Source organism: Anser brachyrhynchus (genome assembly GCF_964034855.1).
Source record: "Anser brachyrhynchus genome assembly, chromosome: 9".
Classification (NCBI taxonomy): domain Eukaryota; kingdom Metazoa; phylum Chordata; class Aves; order Anseriformes; family Anatidae; genus Anser; species Anser brachyrhynchus.
In genome coordinates this window covers 22,577,748-22,602,005 of record NC_137703.1, presented here as the reverse complement: position 1 = coordinate 22,602,005, position 24,258 = coordinate 22,577,748, and the positions used below count along the sequence as shown (strand labels likewise).

Sequence of the window (24,258 nt, the reverse complement as noted above, 5' to 3'; positions counted from 1 at the left end):
TCATCATGACAAATTGAGTTAACTCATGAGTCCTTTAATTCATGTTAGCCTTTTGCAATCTACATAGATTTTTTAGATCTTAAACTTTGTAGTCACACGTCCTGAGAATGAAGGCTAATGCAGGTGTTGGAAGCATCTAACCCTGACAGCTCACAAAACTTGTTAGGATGTAGGCACTGCTGCTGTTAAATGCTGGTTAGGAGGGATTTTTGTCATTATTGTGTGGATCCTGACTGTGTGTGATTAGTGCTCACTAGAAGTGGCTGAAGCCTTACAGGAAAGCAGAGTTTGACCTAAAACTAAGCCCGAACAGCAGCAATAAATCAGTAGCCTGCCTGCAGGCAGTGCACGGTGCTTCCTGCAAAGTAGCTGGCTTCTATAATGCATGGAAAATAAGCTGAGTTTTCAGGGGAATCTGGTCTTTTTTTTCTGTTCTTTTCAGCCGTAAGATGAGATGGGGTCTCTGTGTCATGTTATTCTGTGGGTGTATTTCTCAATAGCTTGTTTTGCCCCTAGGAAACACAAGCACACTTGGCTTTACTTTTGTGGCTTGTGACCCGTGTCCTTCTACCCACTATTTCATAATTGGAGCATGTTAAATTGTTGGCCTGTGGGTACTTCTTGCTATCAAACCAGGAGCTGATCTCTCCTTCAATCACTAGCCTGCTGCAGATCTCCAAGTGGGGTTAGCTCCCACGGCAGCTGCAAAGGCCTCCGAAAGTTGGGACTTATTCAGAGACAGAATTCCTATACCACAGCTAGACCCATGTTTTCTGTACATGGACTTTTATTGTTTGCTGGAAACTTGCTTTTGTAAGACTAACTATAATCTGATCAGTTTTAATTGATTGTAGATTGTTAAATGGGCTCAGTGTGGTTGACTGGATCTTGCTTTCATTTACATCATTTGTGTGCGTGTGGGCAAATGACTTGATAGCTAACTGATTGGGAGGGTGGTTGATGTCAAGGAAATGTTTAGAAATTTCTGAAACTTGTGTCATTGGGAGAGTTGAGTTTAAGGTGATCGTGCCTGAACAATACTAATGTTTATGGATAAATCCTTAGTGGAAATACAGACATATGATTTAGTCAGATAAGTTACATTAAGTTACAGTTCAGTAAGCATGAAAAATATCTGTAACTCATGAAGACATAAGTAACCATAGGATAGTTAGAAAAAGGGAGATATTTACTGCATATCTGAAGGAGGACAACATATATAAGGAGTGTCGTGCAAAATGCTGACTTACTGCTAAGTACTCTCTAGAAATCAAGTGTTATTTTTGGAAAGTTTATTTAGAGGTAATGTTAATATTTTTGTCAGTTGTTCTTTGATTCAGGGATTTCTGAAGAGGTTTAGCTCCTTTCAAAAACATTCTTTGCTTATTCTACAGGTCTAGAACTTCATACATCTACATTTTAGTGTTTAAGTGAAAATGGACCACATAGTTTGTGCAATTTCATGCAATTAACGATAGTGATCTAAGTCTTTAGTGTCAGAGTATGATATGATGAACAGACATTAGTTTTCTCTTTGGTTCTAAATATTCACTGCAAAAAAAAGAAAAAGTCTTATGTAGTCTTAAAAAAACAAAAATCAACTAAAAAGAAAACTTTACTTTTGAAGTACATAAAAATAGTTTTGAAAATCAATTCACTGATGTTCATTGTGTTCTGCAAGATGCGCACCTCTTGTAGCCGCAGGATTGTGCTAAATGAGAGTGGTGGAAGCGTCACCTGTAGCGTCACTGCATGCATCTTCCCTGCTGTCCTTCCCCTGAGCCTCACAGACCATGGGTGGATCTCTGCGTCTCCTTTATTTGTCCAGCTTGGACAGAAGGAGGGAACTGGTCTGGTCTGATTTTGTTACTATTAACCAATCCTATTACTCCTGCATAGAGAATGTAGCAGTAAGAGCTAGTTTTCCGCATTCGCTATGAAGACCATCTGATTTCAAAAAGTGGGGACATCTTTTTTTAAAGTAGATTTTCCATGGACTACAGTGCAGTGACTCCCTCCCTCCGTCTCTCTTGCATGCACGCACACAAGTGGTGTTTACATAAGCTTCTAAGCTTCCAGTACACTTTTGATTGAACCCACTACGTACTGTTTGCAGGATGTATAGTTTTATTAATGTCCCTCTTTGCAACCATAAGTCTGCCCAGCTGAGACCATGCTAGAAAAGCAGACATGGCTGGCAGTTGTTTACAGACTGGCTGAACTCGACTTGCTCCAGCATCCTCTTCATGCCCAGGGCAGCACAAGTCACTTTTCCCTCCCCAGGGTGAGGCCATTGCTCCCAAGGCCACCGTCTGTGTGCTCCAGCTCTGTCCCCAAGGGTCCCTGCTCACCCCCACACCTCATCTTCCCAGACCCCTTGCACAGAGTCCTACCAGTCTGTTCTGATATCTGTACGAAGATGAGAGAATGGCATCCTTGGCTTTTGCCTGCTTTCTTTAAGAATAGGTTCAGCTTTAAAGACTGTTTGTTGCTGTAACTGTGCTCTTTTTGTGGCTAAGGTCAGGTAAGGGGAATGAAGCGGCTGCGTGGTGCCAGGTTAGAGGTCTGTGTAAATTCAACTTAAAAACAACTTCAAGGTATTTTACAAGAGTTTCTTGTTTTTCCCCTGAAGTGACCCAAGGACAAATATTTAGTCTAGGCTTCAGAAGTACTTACTATTTAGAAATTGTCGTTTTTGACATTTTAAAAAATGTTGCAGTTTCTTTAGAGGTGGCATTGTCAGTGACACAGTAATGATCGTCTCCTTCCTAAAATGGTTTCTAGCTACTGAGTAAATACGGGGCACACAGGCTGTTTTCTTGTTTCCTGAAATATTTTGCAGGCTATGTTTGTAGTTCAAGCTAATGTGTAAAATGGCAAGTGCAAGTCATTGAAGATGCGCGTGCACGTAGCATCCAGATTCAGAAAGCACCACACCAAGTGTACAACGCCAAGCATGCACTCGTGGCTGAGAAACAGAAATCAGGAAATGCTTATGAGTAAGTCAAGCCCAGCACGAAGCAACCCCCATCTCCCCAGTGCATGGATGTTTGAGCTGACGGCTCTGCGTGGCTTCCGGGTTTTAACCATTACTAAGATAGTTTTAGTAGGCCTGGTGCTTTCAGAATTTATACTGAGAGCAGCAATAAAGTCTGCCTTGAGAAATATCAGGCAATATGAAGACTAGGTCACTCACATGTGTCTGAGAATGGGTCCTGTGGTTTGTCATCCTAACCCCAGTCGCCCGTCGGTCAGCCTGTTGGGGCGGTTACGTGCATGTGTGCCACTGAGGCCTCAGCTGGCTGCGTAGCTGAAATGAAAATGGCCTGGCTTAGCTCATCCATTTTCAGATATTTAATTCTCTCCATTCTCTTACAGTGATTTTTAAAGCTGGAAAATAGGCATAGTAGATCTTTATAGATCTTGATCCGCAAAACAATGATAATTTATTATGTAAGCAATTAGGATTTACCCCATCCAAAGCTGTATTTGTACAGGATAAATCTCATTCAGTCAAGCAAATCCCTTATTGGTGTCAATCAGTATTTTCTTTGGATAAAGAAGCTTTAATGAAAGAAAATGATTTTTCACTTTCCTTATGCCCATCAGCATCTTCTATAGGTTTCCCTGCTTTTTTTGCTATAGCATTTTTGGAAACTAATTTCTGGATCACTAAGAATTTGGGGGGGGGTGGATCTTTGTAGTTCTTCACAATTTTCTCTGTACCAGAATTGTATGGGAACTGGCAATCCCATTAATGAAATTTACTGGCACGTCAGCTTCCCCACTGCCACTGCAGGATATCAGTTATGCTGTGCCACTCTGAAAGAATGACTGGATTCCTTCCAAAGTACAGTTCTGCAAGTTTTGGTGAAAGACATTACAAATGAAACATTTTAGACCTGACAAGTGAACTTCTCTGAGGGTGGGAAGGAAGGGGTGTCACTGAAAATTTTCTTTGTACCACTGATTTCAACAAACTTGTTGACTGTGGGTTGCATACTGAGCCAACTGTAGCCTTGCCACTGCCTAGTGGCAAGGAGACACGCACATCGCTCCAGCAAAAAGCAGACTTTTTGGTGACTCCATTAAATGTGAATGGTCTTCTAGCCCCAGCTTCAGCTCGTTGAATATTCAGGGAGCTGTGGCCAGCATGCATCGGAGCAGGTCTGAAGACAGGGTTAAATTCAGCCGTAACAACACACCTCCTCCAAAAGTCATGGAATCCTGGCTGTTCTTTAGCTCAGTTCTGACAAGCTTGGCCAAGAAATATTTAAGTTAAGTTGGCCCACCCTGGTGGAATAAAATTAACTACATATATTAACTACATAAAAATCCACAGTCATGTTCTGTGCCAGCTACAGTATATAACTGGGGACAGGAAGGGAATAAATAGTAGTCTGGGAAGCATTTTACATTGATGCCATCCCTGAAGTTAATTTATTTTGCTGTTGTGAATTTTAGTAGGATTGGGCTTGGTTAACAGTATCATCGAGAAGTCTATTTAAAAAAAAACGAGGAAAGATGATGTTATTTCAATAAGTGGCCCTTTCTCTTGTAAGCCTGTCCTTTTCAGTGTCTCAAAGGTATATGAGATTGGTTTGTCTAAAATCACAGTTCATAACTTGGCAAAACACAAAATCAGTCTTGCTTGATTGTGACCAATCTGGCCATCACAATTCTTCTGAATTTTTAAGAATACACAGTGGATCCTCCTGTCACTAAGAAATGTTTTTTCAGGTAACCAAAGTCCATCAGCTTGAATTGTTTATTTTCTCTTTATCTCTGTTTTTCATTTTCTTCTTTCTGGCATGGGGACTTTAAGAGAAGAAATTTATTTAAGCATCTTTAAAAAATAAAAAATAAATTCCAGATACTCAGAAATTGGTATCTGGCAATATACTTATATGTATTTAAAGCGTTAGAAAATCATAACATTTGGTCTAGTTTATCTTTAGAATGAGGAAGTGCTTGGGATGACTATCCAGATGATGTTGGTCTCAGTTACATCAGTTCCTCCTTTAATGAGTGGTCACAGAAATATGACTTCAGGCGGATGACATGTCAGTCATATTGTCATATAACTATGAGGAAAAAGTGGGTGCTAGCACCAACAGAAAGTCTCTGCAGCTGGAGGCAAGCCGCGTACCGTATCTGTTTCTTTAAAATCGTTTTTGTGTATATTTTGGTTATTATTGCAGGGAAAATAATGCTTTTGTTATGTGGATCAGAAGACTATGGCGTAGGTCTCATTCAAGGAGGTGGGTTTTTACGGTCCTGTTCAAACTGAATATCACACCTGGAGTTCTGGGGTGAAGTGAAGCAGTGATTGTCCTGCTGTGGTGTTGGCTCCGGTGCTTGTTACAGACCTCTTAACTATTCAAAAAGAGTTTGGGAAAGTTGGCTAAACAACATGCAGATGTGTGGTCAACAGCACAGTGTCAGCATGTAAAGTAAATGGTTCTGTTGTGGTTGTCAGAGCAGGTGAGGAGTTGGAGAGGGCCTTTTACTATGTGTTTTCACAACCATTGCAGTACACCTAAATGTAATTCATTACTCACTTGAGATAGAGAATATAAAAAGCACTATAAAAATCCAAGCCAGCATAATTTGATCTTGGCACACAGATCGCTCGGTTGGTCCACTTCCAAAAAGAACAGACAAGTTAAATTGAGGAGAGGCAGCACTCTGGTTATTAAAGCTTTAAATCAGCCCTGCTCATTTACAAATCTCTGCTAGTGCTTGCAGGGAGAAATCTGCTAATCCCAACGTCACCACTTCTGTCTGCCTGTGACAAGCGAACTGAACAGTCATTCACATCTTCTGGAGAGAAACTGTGAACTGGAGCAGCTGCCGCCTGCTGTCACAAACGCAGCGCTGAGCGCTGTAGTGCCGGCCTTTGCCAAAGCCAAAGTACTGACTCTGCCCGGGACCGGGTGGGTGTGCGCCTTGCCTGGTGTGCAGGTTTGTAAGGATGTGCAGGAACATGCTCGGGCTGTGACAGCGGAGGGGTCAGGCTGGGGGTTAGGGAAAGGTTCTGCACCCAGAGGTGGTGGGACACTGAACTGGCTCCTCAGGGCAGTGGTCACAGCACTGAGCTGCTGGAGTTCAGGGAGTGTTTGGGCAGCGCTCTCAGACACATGGCCTGGTTTTGGGGTGGTCCTGTGTGGAGTCAGGGGTTGGACTCAATGGTCCGTGCGGGTCCCTTTGAACGCAAGACATTCTGTGGTTTATATCTCACTGAGCAAGGATTGATAAAGAGGTCTCATGTTTACTACATTGTCATGCTTCATGTCAGCAGTGAATGGACTGGATTATCTCTGCAATAGAGTGGGTTATTACTTGCGTCTCTGATTTATGAGACTTGGAGTGATGCAGTGTTGCATTTTCTGCAGGATTTTGCTGTGAAGTTGTAGAAAGAATGACATTGGTCACTGCATCACTAGAAAAACATCATAAACATTGAAGGGCTTCACCGAAAAGCTTTGCAATAGTTGTGATAATGTTGCATCTGCTTCTATGTAGGTGCATTTTGGATGCATCATCCTTCTCGTAAGACCTTTCTGTTAACTTCTGTTCACATGTTTCTACCAGCTCGCGCACTTCGGCTCCCAGCACGGCCAAGCAGAGAATTAGCGCTGTGGGAGCAGCGATGTGTATACACTCACTCTGTTTCTCTGCTTCAGGGTTTTCTCGAGTTTCATTCTCGCCCCGCATAAATGACCTTGCAACTGTCGAGAAGTTTGGCCCTGGAGTGTTTCAGACATTGATCAGGAGTGGCTTTCTGAGGAGAAAGGGGAGGCCGAAATGGCAAAGCTTGCCCTGCCTCTGCCCGTGGCTGAGCAGCTGTGTGTCGCTGGTTTTGAAGGAGATGTGGCCATACTCACTCCAGCCTTGCAGGGATTTCCAGGGGGAAGAAGAAATACCTCTTCATTCTCTCAGTCCCAGCAAATAGGGTGGTTCCCATCTGCACAGAGAAGCTGCAAATGCCATGAGTTTTTATGGGAATTCCCCCCATATTTCAAGAGTCCAAAGATTTGTGGGATTCCCCAGCTCTTTCTTGCTCTGACTTTAGGAGGAAGGTAGCTGCTTATCGCTTGCTTACTTTGTGTTCTTTTAAAAAAATTAAAAGTAATGTCTATGAAGTTTCTTGGGATTACAGGACCTAGATTAATGCTGTTCTGACACCTCTCTGTTTTTGGTGTGGACATTGATGGTTACAGTGGCATGCCTGACTTGCGAAAACCTGAGACTGTTGTGAAACCACTAGTAGTATGGTATCTGCTTTAGGAAGGGAGGGTTCCCAGTGCAGTTAACGTTGTGAACTTTCTGCAGAAAACGTACATGCTTTAGTGAAACCACTACATGGGGAAAATGCCTGTAAAAAACACTTGTACCTCAAAAAAAATCAGTACGTGTGTTTTTTCACTTTTACTTTGCCCTTTTTTTTTTTTTTTCTTGCAAGTGGTTGCTGTAAGGCTTCCTACTGAAGATAACAGTACACTACTACAATGTTGCTTTCTTCTGAACACAGATGGAGTTAGCTACTTTTCAGACCTGGGCATCATTAGTGGTACAGCAGATGGTGCACTCAGCATGCGTCGCTGGTGTTCTCTCTTCCTCCTCGAGACTTATGTCCATATAGGAATATTTAATAAATAGATATAATTAGATTTAATGAAGGAGAGCCTAAAACTTGTGTCAAGGGTACTGCAGTGACTTAACGCAACTTGAAAGGAAGGAAGAGAGAGCTGTGTGTGGTGAGATGGATGGATGAGCCCCTTTTGTTCCTGCGGGGAGCTGCTGTAGGTAGGTGGCAGACTGAAAACACCACACTGAAGAATACTGCTTTAGCTTCAACCCAAGTGTTTCTTGGGTAGGACTGGATGTTAACATGTCAGCTATTGCTGCCTAGGGCCGAGTTCTGGCCTGTGACAGTCTGAGGTAAGATGACTGGGGTAATGTGAAATCTCAAGAGCTCTGTTAGGGTGACTTGTCTTACCTGAGCATCATGCACTAGTGTACAGTCCTGTCACAGAATCTAATCAAGTTTTAAAGATAATTCTCCTCTTTTGGGCATTTTGTTTTACAGTGTATTTTCTGAAGATAAGTTTTTGGTTTTGTTTTCCTGTTAAACAGTCCCAAATTTTATTTCTAATTCAGTTTCCCTTTCATGACTCTGACACAAGTTGGACAACTGTCCTGGTCTCCGGGTTCATCCAAGAGGGAATCTAGTACAGTATCCACGTGTTATAATCCCTTTTTATTTTATTTCATGGGAATAGCTCTTTTAGTGGCTTCCTGAAGTTGGTAGTTACACCATGTTTAGATAGGCCAAATATTGTTTCTCTTTCCCCCCTTTCCCTCACATCCTACAGCAACATTCATGACTCAGTTTCTTTGGGAAAGAGCTTTCAAAAAAGCTCTATTTATTACTGTTATTTGTTGATCTTATCTATTTTTTATGTCTTTAATATCTCAACATCAGTTGATACTGCCTTTGGCCTGTGAATACTAAATATTGCTGACTATTAGAAATTTATTAACTTTTTAGCTGGCAAGCACAACTAAGAGAGGTAATAGACTGAACTGTTGTAGGAACAGCTACAACTTTTTAAATTGCATCTCCATCCTTGGAGGTTTTCAGGATTCGTATGGACAGGTTCCTGAGCAGCCTGATCCAATTTGCCCCGCTTTGAATAACAGGCTGGACTGGGGTGACCTGGAGGGAGGTCCGTGGTTATTCTGTGTCTGATAAGCTGAACAGCCATTGAATAACTTTATAGGAGCATTTGTATCTCCATGTTTTAGTCTATTTTGTGTGTCTGTATTGTTGATACTTAATTAAACTTTTCATAGATCCATTTGATACAAACGAGGATTTGAACTTAATGTAGAAGGGAAACAGTGTACGCAACGGCCAAGGTAACAATTTTGAGATGACTGTAATTACTGAAAAAGCAGGAACTCTCAAGAACAAAGTTAAAAGAGGGAGCAACTGATATCTTTGGACCATCACATGTACAGTGGACCATGTGTATATTATATGTATAAACCATATGCTGTGGACAATCATCAGATTTTCCATTGGAGAAATTTGGTTTATGGAGATGTAGAAGCTTTCTTTTCTGATACACCATGGTTTTGGTCTAGCTAAGAGGGAGAGGAAGGTTTATGTTATTCTGAATAGCACAGTGCAAGAGCAGTGGGTAAAATACAACTTTTATTCTACAACATAGTAACTCAAAATAATATTTATATTCCATTCAAATTGCGTCCATCTGTCTATTGTTCTACATATTGCTCTACAGAGAAAGAGTGTTCCAGAGAATGACAGACAATGTGGTGGGTTTAGTCCCTGTAATGAGCTGACAAATTGCCCTTGAATTATCAGGTTGAGAACAACGATTACGACTGGCCCAGCTTCCTCACTTCTGCTTCTATAAATCAGCTCTGCTGCAGCAAGCTGTGGAGAGGTGGGAGGGTCATCATTCATATTCTGGTGTTAAAAAAAAAAAAAATGCAGCAGATCTCAGTTTATTCAGGAAAAAAAAAAAAAAAAGGAGAATTTGAGTGTAGCGAGATTACCTGATCTGTTTTTTTCTCTACAGCAGGAAAAACCCAAACTCTTGGAGCCTTTGGATTATGAAGCTGTCATCACAGAAATTGAAAAAAATATTGGGGATAGCCTGTTTAAAGATCTGATATTGTTCCCCGATGATGACTTTTCAGTAAGTACAAGGCAAATGTGTGTTGTTCTTTCTCTTCAGTTTGTCTACTTGTTTATTTTACCCTCACTGTTAGAGGGAGACACAGAAGTGTCCCCAGGGCTCTCTAAGATTTTTCTTAGTTTACACGTAGCTCCTTACTCCTCTCCTACCAAATTCACTCTTTTTTTTTCCCTGACATTCGTACATGAGTGAGTTTATAGTTCAGTATTAGACACAGCACAAAGCCCTGGTTGTTCCCAAACATATTTCAAGACCTCATAAAATGTTTTATTCCATAACATGTACTTTGTTTGCTCAACACAGTGGCAGTTTAGCTTGTGCTGGAATTTTTCCTTACTATTACAATCTAATTGAATTATACTTCCATAATTTACTTATAATCAATCTGATCCTATATTCTATTGGATATAGTTGGCCACTAGAGTCGACCCATGTCTCTTGGACTTCTGCTCAGTCAGACTTTTTAGGTGGCAGCTGTAACATATTTCCCAGCTGCGTGAGCAACTTGAGTTTGCACGAAAAGGGTAAACCTGAACAGACTTGAATTTTGTTTGGTTTTGGGGCTTTCTCAAATTCCTCTCCAGCGGGGATGGAGATCTGGCAAGCTGTTCCTGACCGATGGGGATGCGGAGTCCCCAGTGCCAAGGCAGCCCCTGTGGTGTGATGCTGACAGGCTGTGGGTAGCAGAGCCCACAGCCGCGAGGCTGTCTGACCTCATCCATGGTTCCCCAGTGCTCGGCCTGCTGAGCTGCAAAGAAATCAAGAATCTGTAAGTCTGGGGCAGGGGTGGCTCAGGAGGGCAGGGGCTGCCTGCAGGGAGGCTTGGGAGACATGCTGCCAGGCAAGTAAGCTGGCAGATCGCCCACACCTTACAGCGACTTCAGAATCAACCAATCTCTGCAAAAGATTCCGATGAATAGGCATTCTCTAAAGGAAATACATTTCAATCTGTGACCGATTGTAACTGCTGTGTGAGAGCCCTTCCCATCAGCTCATGGCACTGCTGCTGTCCTGCGGGGCCTGCTTAATCTAATAGACTGCTTTGTTTTACTAAATGGCTCTATTTCCTTGGTGGCATTAACTGAGTTAATGTGCTCGTGGGATTGAGAGAGAACTGAACAGAATACATTTCCACATCACCGTTAATTCCTTTATCCATTTTGCACATTTGTGAATTTACGAAATTGAAATTTAGCATTATAAAGCTGACTAGACTTACTGTGTGCTGTCACAAGGCCCCTGAGCCCCTGGATTTAGAATAACTGAGCCCAAGTCAGCTGAGCAAAAGAAGCTCTTTCTTCTCAGCAAAAGAAGAATCATGTCCTACTGCTCCAGACCTCTGCCTGTCAAACCATATTTTCATATCCTTATTTTCATTTCATTTTTAGCAGTTGCAGCCTGGCCTTTAGTGTAGTTACTTCTATTTTGTTTCCTCTGTGTTATGGAGAATAACTGCAAAACACAGTATACTCAGTAAAATAAAATAATAACAATTAAAAACCACAGAGAGGTACTTGCATAGTAGAGATGACCTGTACTCATAAAAGAGCAGAAGCAGAGGTAGGTCCATTGCCTTGCAATAAAACAGTCTCTTTTCTTTGTTATCTTCTTGTTGAAGTCGGCTGCAGTAACAAGAGCTTATGTCACCAGACAGGGCTGCAGAGCTTCAATAGCAGACAGGTTTTTCAGCTGCAGAGCATCTATTTATAGCCGTGCTCCTTCCTGCTGAAATATCACCTGTGCACAGCAGTCTGGGTCAGCCATTTGAGTAGAAAGAGATCCAGGTCTGACTGAATTAGGAGATGCTCAGGCTGGCTCTGAGTGTTATTTAATGTGATAATGCCCCAGGAAATGGTGGACGTTCCTGTTTAAAAGCAACGATTAGAATTGCTTCAGACTTCATAGCTCAGCGATGATGCAGCCCCACTTTGGGCCTGTGTTAGCAAAAGTTTATTAAGAGTGAAACCCAAGCATATGTGAGAGGTGAAGTAGTGAGCATAAGAGAAAATTTGGCTTTTAACACTGATGTGCCATTTCTGGATCTGTAGTATTTAACAGTAATGCAGTTATTCTCACAAGACCTTTGTAAGTCACTTCCAACATCCCACAAGAAGTCTGTGGGACAGCAAAGACTTCTTGGTATCTTGGTATCAGTCTGAACCTGATATTTCTCCATGTCCCTGCATTTCAACAGAGGAATACAGCATGTGTTATGAAGATGCATTCTCCAATTTAACTCCAGCTGGGGAAAAGATGCTTCATGTTTTTGTGACTGTGCCTAATAATTCTTAAAAAAAAAAAAAAAAAAAAAAAAAAAAAAAAAAGAAATCCCATCAGTTCCACTTCTTGTTTTCCTAGCAGTGCCTTGCTTGCTAACTCTGCTCCTGCCTCCCCAAAGTCCAATTTCCCTTTGAAAATAGCATGCAGCTCTGCTGCTGGATCCCATAAATAAATTGTCCTTCTGTTGTTCTTCTGGGAAACAATGGCCAGTGGAAATTTCTCCTACAAAACTTTGCATTTGTAGCAATGCAGCAACTATGTGGGGGAAGGATCTGCACAGCTTCACAGGAGCTCCTTGTCACGAGTGTGAGCGTGCACTGAACTTGGGAGTAAGTGGGAGTTTGTCCTTCTTGTTATAATCATAAAAGCGCATGTTTGGTCATGGAGCTGGTAGGTTTGCATTATCCTCGTATTTGGATTACAGTGTGCCATTCAACTTTTGTTATCCCAGACCTGGCCACACTCCCTTGACAACAGAAACCACTGTCTGCCATTCCTGTTTCTCCCTTTCCTCCTATACATTTACCAGAAAGGAGACCATGAAAGGAATGTGACAACTTCATTCAGATCTTTCTTCCTCTCATCTTTAGTGTTTCACCTCTTAGTCTTGCATGGCTCCATCACCGTACATTTGTACTTCTGCTCCTAAGGACCTTCATGTCAAAATGCTTGCCATATACTTTCCTAAGTACTTTTCTGTCCTTTCTTCATGTCACCATCCTTAAAAATTCACTGAGCCCGCAGCACTCTCCTGTTAAATCTCTCCGGGATCTCAAGTCTTACGTGGTATCGGTGGTACCCTCCCTTAGTGCAGCACCTCTCTGCTAACACCATGCTTGTGCTGGGGTTTGATAGGTAAAGACATGATAGTTATGTGTTGATAAATGTTATTTATCATTAAAAGGCAGCTGAAAGTATTTAATAGGTTAAAAAAATGCTAAACTCTGTGTCATGAAAATTTGTTCCTCTTTCTCCTCACGCCTTCCTTTTTAAAAATATATGTAAATAAAAATCTGTTTAGAAATTAGACTTTCTTAAACTAATTGTATAAATACATCTGATTTGAACCTGCAATAGGACGAACAGTTTCAGTGCCTAGATTTAGGACAGGTGTAAGATAGCAATGCTTAGCTCTGCAGTTTGGGAATGGAGAACCTGTTCAAGTTGTCCTTGTGCTCCTGGCTCTTCTGGGCTTTTGAAAGCTCCCCCAGGTGCCCTCCAAGTATCTCAGAGGACTCAGAAGAGGGGCTGTGTAGTGCTGATGCACTCTGTCAGAGCAGGTGCGACTCGCTAGGCTATCTTTTAAATTTATTTTTTAAAGTTCTGAATAAGGAAGAGCCAAAACCTCCCTATTTTTTAATTGTGAAACCGCTGTGCAGGGACAAAAGCTGTTTGCTCAGGTACAAAAGTTCACGAGGCACCCTGATGCAAGTGACCCCTGAGAGTGAGCAAAACCATTGCTTCTTCACGTGGAACGGTGAATGTACGCTGTAGGGCAGCTCTAACCAGGGGGCGGGAGCTCCTTGGAAATCACCCTGTACTCCTGACTATCGTTTCTGACATCAGCAGAGTTACTGTGGGGGACTAGCAGCTTCTTTTCAATAGCACGTGACTTACCTACCACTTTCCCGTGCGGTAGGCAGTATCTACTCTTCAGAGAAGAGCAGAAGTTTGGTCTGTTACTCACGACAAGGTGATATGGGACCTTTCTCATGCAAACTCACGTCAGGTGGGAGTAGCAGGGAAGTAAGTGGCAGCTGGGCTTGGATGGATGCACTTCGACTTCTTAAAAACAGAGAGTAAAGCAGTTAGCAAAGCAAACGTTATGAGAGCATAGGTGCTTACACCCAGCATGTTCCTGTGACCTTCCAACACGCCCTGTGCTTGCACCTCCTCGGCGAGGTCTGTGCTAGGAGGGCCGGCAGCAGCCTGCTGGCAGCCCCATGCAGTGGCAGCGTTTATATTGCAGAGTTCCACCTGATCCTTGCTTTTTAATTTGGACTAACTCGTTGCAGTTTTCACTGGTCTTAAGGAAAGCTGTTTACTTAGATGAAAGTGGGCCCGAGCAGCTTTTCTTTGGAGAGACTGAATCTAAGCATTGACAAATACAAACATTTCTGCTGGCGTGCGGTTAGCTCTTTTAGAAGGGCTGCCTTTTCAGGAAGTAAATGTAATCATTTTCGACGTATCTGTCTAAAGATTCAACCACTGGTTACACGCTTTCAGACTAAAAGCTGTTAGAATAGATTCAGAGTGCAAATGTTTGAAATGCCTAATGGAGTTTGAACTCCATTTTCAATTCCTACACTTACTGTGTCGGTGGGAAGTGCACCCTGTCTGAAAATATTATTCCTAATCAATCATTGATAAGGGACAGTATTAGCCTGTGGTTTTCACTGTAGAAGTGCTCTTCAGTGGATATAGCAAGAGGCATTGCTTAATTAAATCACACCTTATAACTAATCAAACACTTGGGCCAAAGCTTTATGCAAATGAGATGCTGACTGAATGCCAGAAATCATTGGTGGATATAGGATATTTATACAAAATTGATGCCCAGAAGTCTGTGGCTTTGTTAATATCTGCATTATATAGTTATCAGAGTATCTGCATTCATAAACTAGAAGATAGTCTTTTAACCTTTGATTTGAATGCACAAATGCTATGAATGCCTAAACAGAAAAAGAGATTGCAGTCAAAACAGTTACAAATGCTGAATTTGTTAAGTAAAATCCTTTTTATTATTATTAACCCTTCAGCATTCAATCTGATGTTGAAATTTAGTTGTTTTTTGAAGTAAACAGGCTGTAGTGAACAAATGCTATGGCAGATCAGCCTTTAAGGGCAGTCGGCTTTGGAAGTAATCAGCTATGAACAGGAAGTGTTTTTGTGGCAAGGCTTTTGCAGCTCAGTGGTTGATCGTAACTAATTCTCAGAAAGGAAGTGCTTTGTAGTTTTTAAAACGAGTTTAAATATAACAATACACAACATTTGTCATGTCACAGTTCTATGTAAGTAAACCCACGACATTCTTTGGCAAAGCCTGCAAGTGCAACAAGCCCCATGTTAGCGATTTCTCAGTTTTGCACAGCTCTGTTTCTTTCCTCCAAAGGGCAATCTCGTTGAGATGAAAAGTGCAGGCGAGTGCTGCACGCGAAGCCGTGGATTGCAGTTCCAGCTCTTGTTCTGCTGCAGTCTTGTAACCTCTCACACAAGCTCTGAGGGAAGGCAGGCACGGCAACCCCACTGGGAAAATGTTGAGCTGTCTTGGTCAGCGTGTTGATAGCAGTTGACAGGAAGTGTTGCTGTGTTAGGTTTAAAAAAATGGTATACATTTTAAATAAATACTGAAAACTCTCTTTTGCATAGTGTGCAGGGCAAATACGTTTTATTGTGGTCAAGCAGAAGAGGTTGTTGGTCTCTCTGCAGCTTAGTCACCATCCTCACAGGGTCAATGTGAGGTACAGAGTTCATCACACCTCTTTTCTGTGTCCTCCCGCTCTACCTTGTGTCTGCTGATCATCTTTAGCAGCTGTGATGCCATGGAAGGGCAGCGTGCGTGTTTTGTGGCTTCTGCTGCTGGTGGCTGGGCCCCAGCCTGGTGAAGGGCTCCTGTGGTGCCACAACTGTGGGTTTTCAGCTGTGCTCAGGGATTGCATCTTCTCAGCACTGCTTAAAAAAGGGACTTGAAATGTTATGCATGTGTGAAATAAGAAAGCAAGTGTCTCCCAGAGGCTGTGGGCATTGCTGGGAAGTCCCTAAGCAGTGAAGGATCCAGCCATCTTCACTATCACTAAGTGTGGCCTCAAAATCCATATTTCTCCATCGGTTGTCTCTTTTATTCATAGACTAAATGACTGTGTAAATCTTCACTGCATGTGTGCTTTGGTAATACAAACAGAGAGCCTTGTAATCCACATTTAGGAAAGCTTGTATAGTTTATCAGAACAAGAGGGTTTATTCATACTACGCTGGGACCATCACTACTTGTCGGAGCCCAAGTGATCTATCTGTGCCGTATCCTCAGCTATCCAGCTGAAACAGAAAAAGTTTGGGGAACCCCATGAGGTCTTCATCTGCCTGTGTGATGTATGCCTTTCTCTCAGAATTACTCATAGGAAAAGCCATAGGAGGAACCAGCGTGGCGTTTGTAAGCTGCAAAGAGCAATTCAGTCAGTAACAGCCAGGTGACTGTCACACGCAGCCTGGGTACTTCAATTTGTGGAGAAGAACGATCCCTTTTTAGTCTGAGACTGGGGATATGAAACAGACCCTCACGGGCTGTCCATTAGCACTGGGTGCTGCAGGCTGCTTCGTGGCTGTAGAAAGCAATGGGTTCCTCATTAACCCAGCCATCGGCAGTAGGCCTTCCCCTGGAAATCACGTGCCTGTTCTGTAAGGGAAGAGACGATGAGCTGAGAGATGACATTTGGCTTGGTTTCAGCCTTAGGTTACCTCGAGTGGAGTTATTCCCTTGTAACCGAGAGCAAAATCTGGTCTGCTGGGGTGTGCTGTCACTAGTTTGCTTTTCATCTTACAGTGGAGAAAATGAGTGGGCCTGATCTGCGGATTAACGCCAAGTGCCCCAAAGCCTCCCCTCATGATTTTTGCCTAGGGACTGACTTGCCTGACCACCCCAGGGAGGTCCTGGGTCACACAGAGGAACATTGCTGGAGGCCCTGGCCTCTCCTTGGACTAAGGGAAGCCCAGCCTGTTGTGGGGGCCTTCTGGATCCCAGTTTGCTTGGAAAAAGGTTGTTCCCAGAAATCTGTTTGAACACTTCCCTTGCTTGTTAATGAATTCTTTAGCTGATATTATTGATAATGTGTGATGGAGGGAATTGGGTTGCAGTTGGTGTGCGTGTGTATTGTCTGCACGGAGAAAAAAAGAAAAATGCAAGCAGTAATAATACTGGTTCTCTTGTCTTCATGAGACAAAACGTCTCTTCTGTCATCCTGGCTAATTTGTTTTTTTGTTTGTTTATCGTCAGACAGACACAATTTCACTGGAAATCAGGACGCTGTATCCTTCTGTACCTGAAGATGCAGAACAAAAAGCAGAAAGTTTATTTGTTAAAGAGGTAAATATCTAATGTCTGTGTCCTTTATTTTTCAAATAAAGCCAAGGTTTTGTGGGGACGTTGATGCATTGATAGTGAACATCCTCTTTGTTTTAATATTGTTTAGGTGATTTGAATAAGGTTTGATTTTTGGAGGCCAGAAGGGAGGTTGGGGGGAAGGGAGGAGGTTAACAGCATGTCTGTAAGTGCTAGCTCTTCTATATTTGTGTCTAGAAAAACTACAAATGCGCTGAATCTATCCCTCATTCCGCTGTTCTCCAGCTTCGTTCCCTGTCACTGCTAGTCCATTGGTATTGGTATTTTTACGTGAGTGCTAATCAGTGGTACCCAGAATGCTCCGAGCTTAGAAAATATCGATACCTTTTCACTATATATATATATATATGTATATATGTTTGATGTGGTTGTAGACTCTTAGTTATTATGTATTTGAAGTGTACATTACCACTATCGGAGGAAGAGGTGCACTATGAAGGATGCGTAGAGGTTTATATTTATTATCAGTATCTAGAGGTTTCTCTACCTTTATAGTAGAAAGACAAGCAAAGTTCTTCAGTGGGAGTTAGAACCCCACTAGGCATGATTTCCTGCTGTGTCTTTTTAAAAAATATAGTATTGTTTCCAGATGTGGTCTCAGATTAAAAAAGGTTCTGCTTGCTCTCCTACTGCCTCAGGGATATTTGGGGTTGTTACTGATTTTATTACTTTGAAAGACATTTGAATTGTGCACCCAACATCTCCAATGAGTTTACTTCAGCCACTTCTCTGAATTTTCTCAATCTTTCACTATGGATTTGAAATACAGCCCGTCATTTCCATTAGCAGAACGGATTTAGGGAATTGAATCGTCAGCCAGCTTCTGTAAGACATTGAATTACAAGCACACTCACTTAATAATGAGCCAGTAATCCATGTGTTCTCTGCCTTTTTTTCACAGATTGGGGTTTTGCACACCTGGCTTCCTACATTGAGTATGGGCTATTTCCCATGGAGCATAACCGCAAGATAATTTGCAGATGAAAAGTCAGTTACAGACAAACACAGTGGGTTAGAAAAAAAAAACAATATTAGAAAGAAATATAGCTGTTAAATTCTATGCAACATGACATTTTATAGGCAATATTTCTTTCTAGCAGCAGGTCTAGAAAGAGCAGTAGCAACTTACTGCCAGCTCAAATTGCCTGAACCATGCCATCTTATGCAATGACAGGAGGGTTAAAAGATAACACAGCTTATGGAATAATCTACCTTCCCAGAATTCTCACTGCCTTTTCAACACTTTGGGGTCTGCTTTTTATTTTAAGGTTCCTCAAGTTGCAAGGCCAGCACTGTCCTCACTGCTTTACAGGGAAAGTGGTGGATCTAAAAATGGAACATTAGTGCATGGAATCTGGGAATCATTACAGCTGAGTACTCCAAGGGGATGCTAATGACAACCTGATAAAATACATATTGAGCAGCTCTATTTGCTTTCTCTGCAATACCAGCAAGCCAAGGGGAGCGGGAGATGGGAGGAAAGTAGTGGAAAAAACAGTACTAGAGGACTAAGGCTGTGCATGGAATAATGGCAGGATGTGACCCTCTTTTAAAGTAGTAATCCATATGTTCCACTTCTGCCACAAAGCCAAAAGCAATATATAAAACAAATTAAGCTCCAGGAAGAAGATGGTTTCTAGTCCAAAAATAAGTAAAACTGAGCCTGAGGTGCTGTGAAGATCTATGGTTACAGTCCTCTGCAGCGACTGCCCCAGTCTGTACGGACCCAGCAGCAGTCTGTCTTCTGGCCTGGTGTCCAGCAGCTCTGGGTGGCTGTGCGGGGCTGGAGCTGGTGAACTTCACTTCTTTCTTTAGAGCTGTGAAAACCCCAACACTTTACACAGTGAAGGAAGCTTCTCTTCCTTCAGATATGCAATGGTCTCATGAACAGCAAAGGAATCCATCTTGTACATACTTGATCCTCTGGAGCCAGGATTAAAACCAGCATTAAATGTCTGATCCCTGATCGGACTGTTGGTGAAGCTGTACAAAGGCAATGTACAGCTTCATCTCTCTGAAGCCGTTTTGGTGTTCCCCCCTAAGTGGTAATGACTGTGTTCAACCATCGATGAACACTTCACTATCTCAGTAGTTTAGGAAGCTGTGACACAAAGACGTGGAGCTGAGTCAGTTAACTACGCATTAAGGGTCTGCTGTTGAAGGTGAGATGAATACGGCACAGTGTGAGGACATAGCATTGAAACCATTTTGATAGCTTGGGTGCGTGATCATCTTCTGTTTCATCCTTCCGGACACTTGGTGTTGTTCAGGTGGTCTTGTCCATGAAGTACTGCTGCCTGATTTAAAAAGAGTATAAGACTGCTATGATAAGGCCCTTGTAACAGATTTCAGTCTAGGTACCATTGGTGATGTTGAGATATTACAGTAATGAGTGGGACAGAAGAATTTACTTTACGATGTCTAATGGTCTGCTTTTTGCTGAGACTGTAAAATGAAGATTTTTTTTAATGAGTATTTAAATAGTTGTTTGATAACTAAATATTTTTGTAGGATGCAAAGAGAATATTTTACTTTTTATGACTGATTAATATGAGTCCCTTTATTCATTTATACTTCTTAGGTATATTCTAAATACAATTCTTTGTGAATCTATCATTCCTATAGCTGTACCTCTCTTAAGATATTTTCCCTATGGACTTTTCTACCTTAACTTTACTTAGGCAGCAAGAGCTTGAGTAACTAAGGTTCCAAGAAAAGTGAAGTTTCCAGAACTTTAAAAACCAGAACAAAATTGTCTTCAATATTTGTTTTTGAAGTGCTCTTAACTTCCCGGAATTCTGTTCTGTACCATCCTGTTTCCTCCTGTCTTCTGAATTTTTCTCATTCCTGAGTCTGCTGCATGCATTTATGCCAACCATTATTGCACTCATGGGCTATAATTTTGTCAAAAAGACTCACTCCACAAGAAACAATATAAAAATCTTCATTTTAGATGGTGAAAAAGTGCATAATGTAATCTTTTCCAACTCTGTATTCTTGAATATGGAGATCAATTGGCAATCCTCAATTTTTTTTTCCACGTTTCATATGGCAATGTAAGGGGACAGTGCATTTTGCAATTCAAAGCTGTACTTAGTTTGAGGAACTGAAGCTATCTGATTGCAACATATTTAATCCCATAATGTTTTGCAGGAGGTCAGTATGTCCAGAGGGTATACATCTATATACACATAAGGCATACTATTTTTGTGTGTATCTGAATAATATTCTAGAAATCATCTAGGTAGTAAATATTACTTTTCACCTGTCCTTCCTTAAATCAACTTGAGCCAGGTGCTCCATGCAAAAATGTTTTTGGCAAGTATGTTATAGAGGTGTTGGCCACGTGGGTGAGGAGGGATGTGCTGGGAACTCTGCAGGGGCCAGAGCAGAACAGAGCACCTTGCTGAAGAAGCTTCTTTAGATTGTTTGTTGTAATTGCAGAAAGTAAGCCCAGAAAGGCCATTGAGAAGCCGTCTCACCCCTCCCTCCCAGGTAGGCTCCTGACCCAGCCTGACATCTGTCCGTCTGCCAGTGCATTACATCAGGGAATCTAGACACCAGGCACAGGGCATGCTAACACCAGGCTGCCCTTCCACATGCAGCACAACTTAGACCTGTCTGGTGACTCACTATTTGATGTCAGATTATGGTGTTTTAGCTTACGGAAATGACTCCGAGCAGTGAGGACAGCGAGGAAACAAGCTTCCTGGGGAGAGCTCCTGACACTCAGAAGAGCTTCCCTGCACCCCAGCGCTGGCTCCTTTTCACTTGTGGGTGTAACTGTAGTCCTCATGCAGCAGGGATTCTGCTGGCTGAAAAGCATTGCATCAAAATGAAATAATAGTGTAATAATACTGAAACTTCATTTCCCGCATAGATTTTCTAGATAGGAAGGTTGGAGTTGTCAGTTACATTAAGTTTTTTATAGCCCTTGTCATTCATCTGGCAGTTTTTTCTATTTGAGATTTTGCAGTTTGTCTGTACAGAACCTTTACGTAATGACTAAACATCAGTTTTATTAATTATAATGTTAGAAGAGCCACTGAATAACTACTGAAGGTGGTTGTGTGTCAGCACAGTTTTTTTCTTAGGATTTTTATGCACTGTCTAATCTCCATTGCACTTACACATTTCAAAATGGGAACTCATGTTGATAAATGTCACAAAGTTTTATTGTTATTCATCACAATGAATTTCCTGACTTCAAAATCTCTTTTAAATACCTTAAAGAAAAGTAGCATCAGGACAATGACATGTATTATTAAACTCTAGTGGGTGTTTTGATAGCAGAAGGGGTAAATATTTAATGTTTAATATTTTAAAGTAATAGTGTGTTTTAATGTTGTGGTTTGTTGCTGTTCTGTGTCACTGCTCTTTGCTGTATATGTGACCTGTGTTGGTATGGAAATAGCTCTGAGAGCCCTAAAGTGGAGGTCTTTGCCAGCAGCTGGCTGAGAGGCTGCTGGCTCTCGGTGGGCATGGGGGAGCAGAATTTTAGCTGGGGCTGTCACAGCGCCTTCCGCCTTCCCAATTTCTCCTGCGGTGTCCTCTTGTCCTTGCAGGAAAGGTCCCAGGAAGGGGAAGCAGTGGGGAAGGCGTTACTAGCGTGTCGCCGGCCCTGGGGCAGAGCGCAGTGTGCTCTGCAGCTTCCCCTTTGGTGCCGTGGCTGCCTCCAGCTCTGGATGCTCTTTGCTTTCTGTTTCCAAGCCCTTGCGCTTGCCCTTCCCTGTTCAACATCTGCTGCTTTCCACTTAACTCTTCAGGGTAGGCGAGGTGGCAGAACCGCTCCATGCGTCGGGTTTCTCTGCAGGAGGCTGGGTTGTTCCATGAATGCCTGTTGTCATACGTGTGGCCCTATTTCCCAAGACTGCACACCCAGCACTGTCTTAGAAAGAATAGAAGCTGGGGAGGAAAGAAACTCCAGTTGCTTTCAAGTGTTTGCTTCAGTTGTGTTTATCTCACTTCCATTTTTCTTTTTTCTTCATCCAAAAGGTTTGTTTGCATTGCAGGGCAAGTCTTTATTAAGCTCCTCTCTCACTGCGGTAGCCATCACACTGTCACCACCAGAACAAGAGCTAAGAAGATGCAAGTGGAAAAAGCTTGCAGGGTAGTCTGCCTCTTTAAGGAGAAGTTGGACCTGCTGGGCAAGGGGGAAAATAATTGGAATTTGATATTCCCCCTGGGAACGGGCTGTGCAGCCTGCCTGGTCAACAGCAGAATAGGAAAGTTCATGCAAACGTGTGCCAGCCCTCCCACGTCCCAGAGCTTCCATTTCAGTTTGTATTTTTCCTCCCCCCCCCAAGTCCACTTGAGCTCAACAGCTGTGCAGCGGTACCTCCGCTCTCTGCCGGTTCTGGGTTCCTGGTGAAATCTCTGCCTCCAGAAAGGGTTTTCTTGCTCCTCACGGGTATTTTTCCTCATTATTAAAATTCAATTTCCAATAATAATTTCCAATAAAATAACTTCTAGACGTCAATGCAATAAGGGATATTCTGAAGAGAAAATGCTATTTTGGGAACACATCAATCTGTAGTGTTTGCACTAAAGCTTATGTGGAGAATTCTCTGTGGACACTAATTGCATCTGTTAAGTAGAATACTTGGTGATGAAAGTACCATGGGGGAAAAGCCATCCTTTCAGCAGAAGGCACAGTTATTTTTCATTTGCCAAGTAGAAAGAGAGTGAAGTGTGAATTGAAGGGTCTGTGCTCCTCCTCGCAACACTCAATGAATGAGCTGTTCGTTGGCTCCTGTACAGCCAGTGGACGTGTTGCTCTTGTAAGAGTACTCTTATAACCCAGGTGACTATTAGATAGTTTAATGAAACTTGGGTCACACAGACACAAAAGTGACAATGTCATTTCTTGAAGAGTGGCAAAAAAAAGCACTGAGTTTTGTTTTTCTGATTGTTTTTGATTGTTTGTTTCCTTTTTTTTTTGTCTATTCAAAGGCAGAGCAATGTAGGAACAACATCAGAGTGGTGTAGGCTTCAGACCTGACCTTGTAAGATGCATAATCAGTCTGTTACAATACTATACACAAGATTTAAAAAGGAGATTTGTTAAGCCAGCGCTGAATAATTTAGAGAACACCACCTTTAGGCTTTCAGTCCATTTCAGTTTTTGCTCCAGCAGCCTGGTAAATCCCCTTTCTGTCCCTTCTGAGGTGAAGATTGCTGTGAAAGCAGTGACTCCCATGGGAACATCAGAAGAGGCTGGCGAGAAAGAGAGCAAATATTGCCAGTTGGAGTAACCTATCTTGTCCCTTTATTGCCATTTCTCCTCCTCTTTCTGCTTAGCGTTTTGCATTCCAGTCTCTTTGATCTGTCTTTTGTTCCATTCTCTCTGCCTCCTGCAATCTCATCCTTTCCATGCCTTTCTGTGAGACTTTTTCCTGTTCTCACCTTAGATTAAATTACCCTTTATGCTGCTGCTTCTTTATCTAACATAGATCTCTACCATTTTCCTTTATGACTTCCCTTCTTTTCCCTATCATCTTCAGCAGCAGCTTTTACTGTCAGGTTTTAGGCTTGTTTCCCTCTTTCTTTTATTTTATTTTTCTTTCCTGTCCATCTTGTGTTGGCTGGTGCTAAAGTTCAAGTGAAGAGTGGGGAGAAAATAGTACAATATTGGGGAAAATTCTTCAGCATACGGTACAGTTAGCAATTTTCATTTTGCATTCTGTTGCTGAAAATTTTGGCATAGTGTCATTTGTCTTATACTATATGTGTATGTTATCAATAAACACGTATCTCATGCCTCTTGTTGCACCTAACAATGTCATGTTGTGTTTAACTGCATTGACAGAAGTTCTGTAGTGAGTAAGTCACGGTTGTTCTGATTTATTTGATAGCATAATAAAACCCTTCAGGTCTTTGTTCAGGTCTGATTCCCTTATTAAGGGAGATTTGTATGTTAAGGACAATTTCAGAAATGATACAAAACCAGCTAAAAGGTTATTTTTAGAAAATAAGAACTGCAAGGAAATGATGAGATGACTGAGCAAATTCAGTGTGAAGGGGAAAATGAGACCCTGGTGAGAAATAATAATCCTATTAATATATTCCTGAATGGCAAAATAATGAAGATCAGTCAGAACGAGAAGTAGAGGCCTAAACTGGGTACTGTCT

The 24,258-nt window shown here is 42.0% G+C and overlaps 1 protein-coding gene across 13 annotated transcripts in view; it reads left to right on the top strand.

Moving 5' to 3' along the window:
- DOCK10 (dedicator of cytokinesis 10) overlaps positions 1-24,258 on the top strand; it is a 152,103-nt gene that overhangs the window by 45,857 nt on the left and 81,988 nt on the right. For 8 of the 13 annotated variants that reach the window (XM_080603753.1, XM_080603757.1, XM_080603752.1 and 5 more), the window contains exons 2-3: positions 9,612-9,731; positions 17,002-17,091. In XM_080603753.1, coding sequence (XP_080459879.1) covers positions 9,612-9,731; positions 17,002-17,091 — 210 coding nt within the window. The remainder of the gene's footprint in view (positions 1-9,611; positions 9,732-17,001; positions 17,092-24,258) is intronic. The other 5 variants (XM_080603754.1, XM_080603746.1, XM_080603750.1 and 2 more) reach the window with 1 other exon arrangement.